General features: G+C 40.1%; 1 protein-coding gene across 3 annotated transcripts; it reads right to left on the bottom strand.

Moving 5' to 3' along the window:
* Positions 1 to 1,069: 1,069 nt before the first annotated feature.
* On the bottom strand, positions 1,070 to 9,092 carry LOC4342685 (aminopeptidase P2). Of its 3 annotated transcripts, none has more exons than XM_015792459.3 (13): positions 8,692 to 9,092; positions 8,114 to 8,239; positions 7,902 to 8,021; positions 7,086 to 7,361; positions 6,478 to 6,650; positions 5,516 to 5,791; positions 4,526 to 4,677; positions 3,354 to 3,544; positions 3,086 to 3,194; positions 2,838 to 2,992; positions 2,627 to 2,719; positions 2,292 to 2,372; positions 1,070 to 1,711 (listed from the first exon to the last, which is right to left on the bottom strand). In XM_015792459.3, exons 1-13 carry the CDS (start codon positions 9,031 to 9,033, stop codon positions 1,649 to 1,651), a joined length of 2,157 nt encoding a protein of 718 aa, XP_015647945.1. In that variant the 5' UTR covers positions 9,034 to 9,092; the 3' UTR covers positions 1,070 to 1,648. The 3 variants fall into 3 exon arrangements, with proteins under 3 accessions (XP_015647945.1, XP_025882868.1, XP_025882870.1); XM_026027083.2 differs by having other exon boundaries at positions 1,070 to 1,891; XM_026027085.2 differs by lacking the exon at positions 8,692 to 9,092 and adding an exon at positions 8,512 to 8,662 and having other exon boundaries at positions 1,070 to 1,891.
* Positions 9,093 to 11,966: the final 2,874 nt, after the last annotated feature.

The following is an 11,966-nucleotide window of genomic DNA, read 5'->3' on the forward strand; positions in this document are numbered from 1 at the left end:
AATTTTGGTTTAGTGGTGTAGCCGCATTTGTTAAGATTTTGAGCTGGATTGATTTGACAAGTTGTGCATTCTCTAATTCAGAAAAGTTTGCCCCTCTTTTCTGTGCTTCTTTTGGGCTTTCTTGGTAGTTTTTTTTCTTCTTATAGCTGCTTGAAAGAATTTTTCGACAAGAGTAAATTGCATTCAAGATACACGAACTTGTAAAATGATCGTTTTGGTGCATGAGCTTGTTTGGTGCGTGCAAAAAAAGGTGAAAAGAACATTAAATGGATAATCTTATTGATTTAAGGGCTGATTATGATACTATATAAACATATATTTGAGAAGGTTGCTATTAGCCATACACCTCTTCAATAAAAATATAGAATGGGCTATAGTGAACGCAGAAAAATATATGAAAAAATGAGCAATGATATAAGGGTTAGAGATATATGACATTCATCATTTACACGATGAAGGAAAAAGTATAGACCAAAATTATAAATATTATATGCTTTATGCATACTCATTACACATGCACGTCACATAGTCAACATCAGCTTTGTAAAATTAGCATTGCAAGCTATTTTGGTCCCCGTTCGCACGAGCTAGACAAGTTCGTGTACCGAAACGAGCATTTTACAAGTTTATGTACTAAATTGCACCCATCTAACAAGTTTGTGTAACACCAATGCAATTTACTCTATTCAAAATCTAGGATAAAGTGGTTGCTGCTCTAAGCAAACGGGCGACCGGTCGCTTTGTAGTCATGTACATATAGAAAATCCTCAAGAGGATGGTAGGGGTATAGATTTGTAAACTTTAAAACAGAATTATACTTTTGTAAATTTTTCAAAAAGAATATATAAATATGAAAATTCCTGATTTCTACTTTAATGGATCTTGATCCTACATATTTGGGTCCAATCTGTTCGTGTAGCCTTTTCGGTTTGGCCCGATTTGGGCTGGGAATTATTTATTTGTTTCATCCTGCCCAAAAAATACAAACCAGATCCAAATAGACCGAAAAAAAACAGAAGGAAAAAAAAACGATACCCAGCCCAAATTGGGCACGGGCCGAAAACTTGGGTTAGTGCAAATTGACCCATATATAAGTAAAAAGAATGACAAAATAGAAATAAAAAAAAAGAGCGTGCGCGCGCACACAACAAACCCACTTGGGCTTAGGGCACAACGAAGTTACGGAAAAATACGACATGTAACCATAGTAATAGCATTGAAGCATAATGCAAGGCTATAAGCTAAGGAAGCAATTGTAGTAGTGGATGGAGGGAGGCACAGTTTAACGCCTTACGAGCTGTCTAGCGAATTTATTTATTTATTGAACTTAGCTGCCTAGCGAATTTAACCCATGGTAAGAGAATATGTACGCAGAGTTTAACCCCTCTGAACTGAATATCGTGCCAAGTTGAGCGAACGCCAAATAAATCAGCTTCAGTTGATGCAGCAGACAGCAGTTCTGATTGCCATCTGTCCTTGGCACCATCTTTGCCACTGTTTGCTGATAATGCGATGAAGAGTAGATAGTAGTCAGATGTTGCAGTTAGCGATATCTATTGACTACCACTTCCAATGGTTGCTGTGTTATCACCATGTCACGTATTGAGCTCATATATTCCCATGAGTCCTACAACCAAAATAGAGGGATCTAAAGAGGTCTTGTGTTCTTCCGGAGCCAGTCGAGAGAATGGCCACTCAACAAAGGGGAAACCTGAAAGTGAAAATGATTGTGGTTAAGCAACGCAATGGTTCATATGATCTTGGAATGATGTATACGAGGAATAATTTTGCTTCCCAAGAAACAGTCGACGATTCGCATCCTAGTGAATACTACCTCCGTCCCGATATAAGTGCAGATGTAGGTTTCCGTGTCCAACATGTAACTGTCCGTCTTATTTAAAAAAATATTTATGATTAGTATTTTTGTTGCTATTACATGATAAAACATGAATTTATGTGTGACTAATTTTTTTTATTTTTTTCATAATTTTTTTAAATAAGACGAACGGTTAAATGTTGTATACGGAAACCCACAACTGTACTTATATTGGGACGGAGGTAGTACTGAATAGTGACATAATACATTGGGAAAAAAGCTAGTACATGACAATCAAAACCATGCGCATGTGCTGCATGCAACAGTATGTCCTAAATATTGCGCAACAATTGACATTTAAAAATAAAAAAAGTGCTCTTTCTTATTTAAATAGCCACACCTAATGCAGGCTTAGAAACAGATTTGGATATCAATTGTTCAAAAAATAATTTTGCCTCAATGACATATGACTCACCTTTTCCCAGACTTCGTCATGGTATTCATTGATCCAATTGATCTCCGAAGGTGATAGTAAGGACAAATCAACAAGCTTGCTCTGAAGTTACCAAAGAAACGAAAATTAAATGTACAAGGTGGATGATAATAAAAAGAAGTGTACATATAGAACAGCACACAAAGACTCAGGTTACCAGTCCTTAAAATAATTCTGTGGTAAGTTATTAATTTCATAGGCCAACGTTAAATTACTCAGACTTGATTACTCATTAGTAAGAAAGTAATATGTGGATCAATGCCATTATTGCAATATGTTTCCACAAAAAATAGTATCAAATCGAGTTGATGGTATACCTGAATTGGAACAAAAGTTAATTTTTCAAAACCAAGGTACGAGACGCCACCAAACGAATTTGGCAAATTAACCTCTTTGACCAGAAGAAGATTCTGCAATATTCAAGAAAAAATAATGAGAAATGGCTATTCAATGTACTATCTGCACAATTGCTCAATTTAGTCCTAAAAATTTAGGAGACTGACATGAGCAAAGAGTGGGGAAACCTACCTCTATACGAATGCCAAAGGAATTGTCTTCGTAATAACCAGGCTCATTGCTTACGATCATGCCCTTCTGTAAAGCTGTCAAATTTCCATATCGATAGCTTATGCTCTGAGGGCCCTCATGGACATTTAGTGCAGCTCCAACTCCATGACCTGTGCCTGGAACAAGAGAAAAATTGATCATCAATTTACGTAGCATCACATGCCATAACTTCCAGCATTCAGAGATTTTTGTGTGCTTAGAAAATGTACCATGTCTGTAATCCAGCCCAATCTTCCACAGAGAAGAGCGTGCAAGAACATCTAATACAAAGCCAGGAGTTCTCTCTGGAAATACCGCCTGATCGAGAGCTATATGTCCCTGAAACAATAAAACTTTATGACTCGAATAAAGTATGAAACAAAAATCAAGTGTTGAGTGAGACAAGTATCATAGCACACTGAAGGCAAGACATACTAAATAACTGTTACAATTGAGTAAAAAATAACTGTTACAGGTCTAAACAAAATTAAACATTACCTGCAAAACCCTTGTGAAGCATTCCTTTTGCCTTGGGGTTGGCTCACCAAAGTGAACAGTCCTTGTTATGTCAGTAGTTCCATCAATATATTGAGCACCACTATCTAACAGAAAGAGATTGTCGCTTCCGACAGAGCTGCAGCTCTCTGGAGTTGGTCTGTAGTGTATTATAGCACCATTTGCACCATAACCTGAGTGGAAAATTTGACTACATATTAGAAGTCAAGAACTGCAGACATCACACGGCATTTGCAAACAGCAGTAGTCCAATGTCACATTAAACATTCCCATGATGCTCAGCATGAAAATTGAGATAAGTCTAAACCATAACATGCATTGTACTCCTACCATATATCAATACTCGTTTTAAAAGAAACAAGGCAGTTGTGGCACTGAATCTGCCAGCACACCAACTCTGCAGTACATTTGTACCAAGTACTTCTTAAGTTTGTTAATATTGTTAGTATCTTATTCCATCTCTAAATTCATGGAAAGGTTTATGGTGACAAAAATTGTCACATATATAGTATAAATGCTAATTTACAAATAGAGTAATGCAAAAAGTTGTCTAAGTGTTCCCTTCAACAGAAGTAACAAAAACATGGTGGGTGAGTTCAATGAAAAAAATCACGCAATTTATTCAAACAATATTAGCACATGTAGATCCATTTTCATTCGTAGCAACACATGGACATTTAGCTAGCAAAACTAAATAATGAAAAGGCTTAGATAAACTGCTTGAGAATAGTAACAAAGTTCCAGATCGATTGGTTCGAGGAACGTGATATGCTACTTGCAAGAGGTGTTTACAAGGTGGTACGAAAATGTCCACGTGTTCCCAGGACATTCCTGGTCAAGGAGCTGCCTTCGACCCAGATCATGACTAACCATTAATGTATGCATAATTATTCCCTAATATATACAATGAAAAAATGCAGTAGGCTCAAGCTGAGTGAAACATGTTACACCCCTCCCTATCAAATTACGCTGTAATAAAGAGGTTTGAGAAAGGCACCATAATAAATACCTAAAGACACTCTACCAACTACAAACAATCAATCCAGATAATAGATAGCAATAACAAACAAATATTAACATTTGAAACTCAAGATACTGGCCATGTAAAACAGTTCTCAGGGATTTTAATATTGCAGGGAAAAGTTGAAATATACCACTGATAGTGTCAAAGCTTGTATCTATAAAGCCATCTTGCTTTTGACGAAATTCAAGAAGCTTTTCAGCAACTTGCACTTCTGTAAGTGGTACACTTTCACGAACTTGCCCTTCTAGCCAGCACCAGAATTCTGCTAAAGCAGCAGCATCTCTGTAAATGTATTTATGTGCCAGTATAGACAATGCAGTGGTCAGCTGGACCCAAAGGCCACATTAACAGAAAAAGGAAAAAAAAAAAGAAGATGCTTCCTTTACAAAATGAAAAAAAAAAAAAAACACCCAGCCGCTGCACTGGTAAGTGCAGAAAGCCAAACAACAAGAAGATGATGAATGCTGAAAGTGATGATGAATAAAAACCCATTGCTAATGAAAAAAAATAGTAACAATGGTAGTAGGTTAAGGATCTCCATTTTCTGTGGAGAATGACATCATCTAAGTACATGTCTATGGATGGAGCTTTGTATTTGATCTCTACTATGAGTTGCTCACTACATGAGAATTTGGCACGTGATATCCATATCCATATTTAGGATATCTATTTGTGCACGATGAATAGGTAAGCAGGCACTGTGTTTCCATTGCAAATTTTGTGACCTAGTCGTATATAGTGGGAAACTGATATGAGATATATTAGAAGCAATATCATTTATTGTACATCAGTACACTAGTATCGGATTTGTCGGAGTAAGGGGAAAGATTATTAGACATTTTTCCATGAGTGAAATTGTCATATCATTAGACATTTTTTACATGTATAAATAATTATAGAGCTTACTGGGCAAGTATAAAGAAAAAGAATAATTGAAGTGAACAATCCGTACAGGGAAAATCACATTTATATTGTTGCTACAATGCAATAACCAGACTATATGGTTGCCTCAGGTATGGTTCTTTCAATTCCAGGAAATCAAGGTTCTGTCTTCACTCTTCAGGCATTTTTCAACTGACGAAAAAACAAAGAATTCAAAAACATTTTTTAAAAACGATACCTTAGGTGTGAACTCTTCATACCCTCAACTTCTGCTTCATTCTTAACTGCTTTGGCTAGGGTGGCTGGTGAAACTTTGTATAGAGCATTTACAGTTCCATTCTGAACACCAGAGCTTCCAGTAGCTGGGTCACCTTGAGATGATTCTTTTCCAATTTGTCTCCCTGCTTTTCCTCTCTTTTTCACGTATCTCTCACAGCTTGATCTAAACACATTAACTATGGCAGCATTTATACTTGAAGAATCCAGCCAAAGCTTTGCACCATTCTCTGCCAATCTAGAAAAGGAAAAGGGAAACAATTTCCAGACTAAGATAATCATGGAGGAGTTTAAGAGGTGAACATTGACAATTTAAATTAGTCTCTTTCATATAATCACATTTTAAGTTAGAGCTACTAAAATACAATTATAAAATTTAATAGAAATTGGTTCAAGAATACTGACTGGAACAGCACACAAGTACTGAACCAGACCAAGGACTGGTAAAGTTGGCACATTATTATAATCAAATACCATGGCTAAATGCCCTTTACAAATTTTGGGATCTCAAAAACATGTTTGGTGTTCAATCAGTAACAAGCTCAAGTCCTTTTGTGAGGTATACGTGCAATAATGCGACATAATCATTATGTATTTCTTTCAAAATCATGTACATGATTTTAAGTTCACAGATGAACATAAAATCAATATGTGACAGGAAGAACAGGAAATCCTACCACTTCCAGGGCAGAGAAGAATTTAGATAAAAGCTGTTGAACACGGAAATGACGTAATGGGTCACTGGTTTCAACAGGTTATCAACTCACAAAATTTATGATCAGAATTGTATATCCGATTGGCTAAGACTAATAAGCACGCTCAACTACCAAATTAATTAAAGGTGGTTCTTATCTAATTCCAAATATAAAGGGAGATGATATGACATCAATATCAGAAACAATAATTGCTTTTCTGAAGAATTACCTCTCAACATCGGACAAAATCGCTTCATATGGTTTTAGTTTTACTCCAGCCTTTTCGAGGTGCTCTAAAACATCTTCAGATACTTTGTTGTTATCCACAAATAATGTAGCAGCGGTATCCTCCACAATAAGGTAGCTATAAAATACAGGTGAATTTGGAACATCACTTCCTCTCTGCATACCAAAATGTGACAAACTGACTAGCTTAACCATAATAAACCAAAGTGCAAGCATGCTCAACATAGTAGAAAAAAAAACAAACTCTGAACACGAATTATCAAGTGTGAAAAGTGCTAATATATCATGCCACCTCCCAATTATGGATTAATGACCTTCATAATTTGCACAATAAGACAATAGTACAGAAATGTATCCGATAAGCAGAAAACAAGTTTACAACCATAAAAGCACAAAACATAAAACATCCTTCAAATTATGAAAAGAAAGTACTAAGTGCTAAGCAGAAAGTTTGGTAAAAACAAACTTTGGTAAATATTAATCTTGAGCTACAGATAGTTGAGAATCCATAAAAAAGGAATATAGCAATAAACATAGGTGTCAAGTCATAAGAAACGATATAAGTAACTGTGAGAGCCAAAATATTAGTACCATGTTTAACAACCATGCAACTTCATCAAGCAACGAAATGACCACAGCATTACACCCATTTTCAGCAAGCTGTGATCTAACAAAGGACAATTTTGATGGCACGTCAACGCCAGCATATTTGATTCCATGCACTCTAGTTTGTTCTTTTGGGGGCTCTGGCCTTGATTCTCCCCATATTTCATCAACTAGATTCAAATCCTTGATCAAAACTAACTCATGGTTCTTCTCGGAAATAGCATCTTTTAGTTCTTCAGCTGCATCAAATGAGAAAAGAAACTGCATCCTTCAAACAAAGTAAGAAATAAAGTATTAGGACAAGAATAAAATGAAACAAAAATATCAAAACATAAACAATTTTTCAGAATGCACATTTATCTGAAACTTAGTAGGAAGACTAAATGGAATAAAGTTCTTGGTCAGAATGTAACATTTACAAAGTAAACACAAGAAGGTTTCAAATGACTGTAAATTTTACCAACAGTACACATTCATAAAACGGTTAACTTCTTGTGAGGGAGATATAAAATTTAGATAAAAAAATAAGATCTCAAATTTTAAGATGCATGTGTGCCACAAAGCAGTTTCAGGATACGATTTTGCAATTTAATTTAAACATCAATCTATTCTTTACTTCTAACATCCATACACTAGTTTGTCATTTCATGGGCATGTAAGAATTTGAAGTACAAAAACTGCATGAAAAGAAGCCCAACTAAAAGAAAAGATAATTATTTATCACATGATAATGGCATGAGAAAAGGCATATTAGCAAAATAATCCATTTTTAGTTTGGTTGATGATAAAACAAGATCTCACCGGGTCAATGCCAACTCGGCAACCAGATGGTAACACCTCGTTCAACCATTCGCTAGTGGTAGGAACACCTTGATTTCCACTGCGCATGAGTGTCCAATCATGGCTCAGTTCTTTCTCAGCCTACTCAACAGAAGAACAGATGAATGATTAGCCAATAGCCACATAAAACCATGGTTGCTAAGAAATTAATTTGCCGTGTGGGAATTGAGTACCTGGAGAAAGTACCGGCCATCAGTCCAGAGAGCAGCTTTATCTTTTGTGACCACAGCCGTACCAGCACTACCAGTGAACCCAGTCAGGTAAGCACGCCTCATGAAGCATTCTGCGATGAACTCGCTCTGAGAATAAGATATTAACAAAAGCAGGTAAGTGGGAGAGGGGCATGTAGTTTCATGAGATCAAGAATGCATTGAGGTTTTTCTACTTCCTAGTATCATGGAGCATCAATAGCTTCACAAACAAACAGTGTAGACACTATATATCATGTGCTCCCATGCATACATGAATCCTTGTTTCAGATAGCTAGCTAACGATGGTTTACTGAAAGGCCCTGACATCAAAATCAGGCCATAGAACATGACTACTTGCCAGATACAAAAAGCATACATACGCATCAGTAGTTGTTTCCACTAATATCAACGCACGATCGAAACAGTCAATCTGCAACTGCACCATAATCACCATTGCTCACCATTTCTGCACTACTTTCTGTTGTCTCCATTAGTGTATCATCGATTCTCCGTACGGAATGATCGAATAATTGGGAGCAAGGCAGGGTGTACTAATAGACCTGGTGGGCGTCCTGGGAGGGGACGATGTAGGCGTCGATGGCGACGTCGGGCCGCGCGAGGAGGCGGCGGAGCGAGCGGAGCTTCTCGTCCTCACCACCACCAGGAGCAGCGGAGGAGGAGGATGATGCGCCGCCCCGGCGCTTGCGGAGCTCCGACGAGGGGAGGGCGACGGCGCGGCCGTCCCCGCCCGCGGCGGCGAGGAAGCAGAGGCGGCGGCGGCGCGGGGGGAGCAGGAGCGGGAGGGCGCGGCGGAGGGGGAGGGCGGCGGGAGGAGCGCCGCGGCGGCCGAGGATGGCGGCGGCGGCGAGGGACGGGGAGAGGCGCGCGGCTTCGATCGCCATTGGAGCGGAAAGTGGGGACGACGACGATGATATGATAAGGGAGGGAGGGATTGGAGGCTAGAGAGTAGAGAGAGAACCCCGGCTTGCTTTGTGATGTGATGTGGCACAACTGGGCCGCCACTCGTCATTGACGGGCCGGCCCGGGCTGGACTGGGCCAGGCTTGGGCCCAAACGATAAGCGGTTGTTGTTATTATAACATCTATAAAATAAATTTGGCATCTATAAACTAAACCACGGTATCCCGTGGGGACGGGATAGCGCTCATCGACCCGAGCCCCATCTATTTGTCGCTCTCTTTTCAGATAATTTTGAGGCCTCGTCAACTCAGCTCCCCACCGACATGGCCAGCGGCGGCGACGACGACTCTGTCTCCGCGCTCCGACGACGCCCCGCACGAGCTGTTCATCTTCTCCACGTCTCGTCGGCAGACGACGACTTCGCCTCGGTGCTCCGACGACGCCTTGACGGTGGAGCTGGAGCGGGAGGCGGTGGGTGGGGTCGGGGAGCACGAGCGGCTCGGCAAGCGATGCGCGCAACGCGTCCACCAGCGACGCCGCCGCCACGAGCGGGGAGGTGTGCCGACGCGAGCTTTCTCGAAGGTGTGGTCCAGGTGCCGCGCTACCGTCGTCTTGCCTCCATGCTCCACCACGCGTCTGCCTTATCCTCTCTCTCCTCCTCCTCGTCCTCCAGACTACCAGGTATCAGGTATCACGAGTACCTAGGTACCATACTTGGTACATGTGAGTATTAGGCCTGATACCTTTCGTCATCGAGATGGCCGGCGGCAGCGGCGGTGAGGTATGTAGTGTGGTTATACATGACGGCAGTGTATTGCAGTAGGGAAGGGAACATGGACAAACTTGATGTGGGCGACGTCCTCGACGAGCAGCTCGAAGTGGCAGCCGACGCACGTTAGGAAGAGTCGTGTGGCTGCGCAGCTTTGTTGGAAGCTTGCATGTGGGGGTGAGGTGCGCGACTTCGGGGATATATGCGGCGTTAGGCTGTCGCCCCGAGCAATGCGAAGGGCATCCCGTTCCCACGGAATCCCGTGGGGTAGCAGCCCTCAAGAAAGAAAGATAATAGAAAAACTTGGCCAGATTTTGTTAGGAAAGAACTCACTCTTGTTTTGTTGCGCAGGGCTGGTCCGATAAACGATGCATGGGTGGGTGATCGACCGACGGCATGTGGCCGGCCAGGCTGGCGGAGTCCGACTCCCGAATTCAATTTGGTGTTTCTTGGGTTTCCTTGCGTGGACTTGAGATATCTCGAGTCTTAATTAGTTTTTAAACCTAATATGACGTGGAGAGGGTCTTGTAGCAGACATGACCAACTCTTTTATAAGGGATATGGCTGGTTCAATTGACGAACTGATCTACAATCAATGCTATTAGCCAATTAAATCATTATTTTAAAATCACAAATACCTTTTACCTAGTTTTTAGCCTACTTCGTCCATCTTCTTGATTTGCCCTGTAAGCCATCTGTCTTTGTCGCGAGAATATAGATCCTCCTATAGGTTTATCCTAAAAACCTTTCATTTTGCCCACAAGGCGGATTTTTATCTTAGTTTATCTAAAACAGCTCCAGTAGCCGGTTTTGATTTCTAAACCCATCTTGATCAGGAGTTTTATCAAGGTCGAGTTGATTGACGCTTCGTTCAACCCCGTAAGGCTTTAGGTGAATCCCGATCATGTGCGGTGGTGTGACCGAAAATGGCGTCGAAAATGGCGTCAACAGATGGTAATCTTTATATTTCACCATACTATTGTTTATACCCTTAGTGGTTTAAAAACCAAAACTGAAAAAGAAAATGGTGAAAATTCATGCATAATAATTTAAAATGAAGTTTTAAAATTTAAACACTCAAAATATAGCATTCCTAGGAGTAAAAATGTCAAAATTCAAAAACTGGTTAGGACTCTCTTTGAGAGAGCTGGAGATTCTAAGTAGTTAGAATATGAAAAGGCTGGGATTACTAGCTTCTGATTCTAGTTTATTTGTTAAATTATACGGTAACAAATTCTCAGAATCTAAGTTATGGAGTAAGTTATAACCAAGACCGTTTGGGGAAGATGGGAGATTTTAGGAAGTTGGCACAATCTCCCTCCAAAGGCACCGCAAGCAGCAAGCGCCACGCGTGAGTTCACCAACCTGCTTTTTCACCAATCTTCATGCTGAGGGGTTGTTTGGTTCTTAACTAACATTGTCTTAACTCACATTAGGCAAGTGTGGCTTGCCATACTTTTTTGGCCTACAAATTGTAAGCCACACTTGTGGCAAAGTGAGACAAAGCCTATGAAATGTAGGGTAAGGTGTTAAAAAGTGTGGCTTACCACAACTACGGCAATAAACCAAACACAAGACTAAGGGGATATGGTAACCTAAACTGTGGTATGGCAAGTTAAAGTATTAAACCAAACAACCCTTTAAGGAATTGCACTGATCAGACAGTACTTCCTCCGTCCCAAAATGCAGATAGTTTTGAGGTTAGCACAAGTATTAAGAAATTAGATGAGAATGATTGAATGAAATGCGTGATTGGTTGAAAAGAGAAAATAGGTGAAAGAGAATGGTTGTGGTTGGTTGAGAGGGGGAGGTAGGTGATGTTAGAAATAGCTATATTTTGAGATGGAGATAGTAGGTACTACTAGACAGTCGTTGTCACAATCCAGATACACGAGTAATCAACAAATCTTGGTATCATGTCAGGTCACAGTGCTTTACACCGTGTATGTATGTCAGTTGCTTGTAAGGGGGATAAAGGGTCTGTTGGGGGAGCTTCTAGCTGCTGCAGCTTCTCCCATAATCAGAAGCTCCCCAAACAGTACAGCTTTTGGTCCAGAGTCTAAGAAGCTATAGTTGTAGAATTTAGAAAATGAACTAAAAGCTAGAAGCTGACTACCAATCAGCTGCTTCTCATAATTTTAAGCTC

Source organism: Oryza sativa, chromosome 7 (assembly GCF_034140825.1).
Source record: "Oryza sativa Japonica Group chromosome 7, ASM3414082v1".
In the NCBI taxonomy this organism is placed as follows: Eukaryota; Viridiplantae; Streptophyta; class Magnoliopsida; order Poales; family Poaceae; genus Oryza; species Oryza sativa.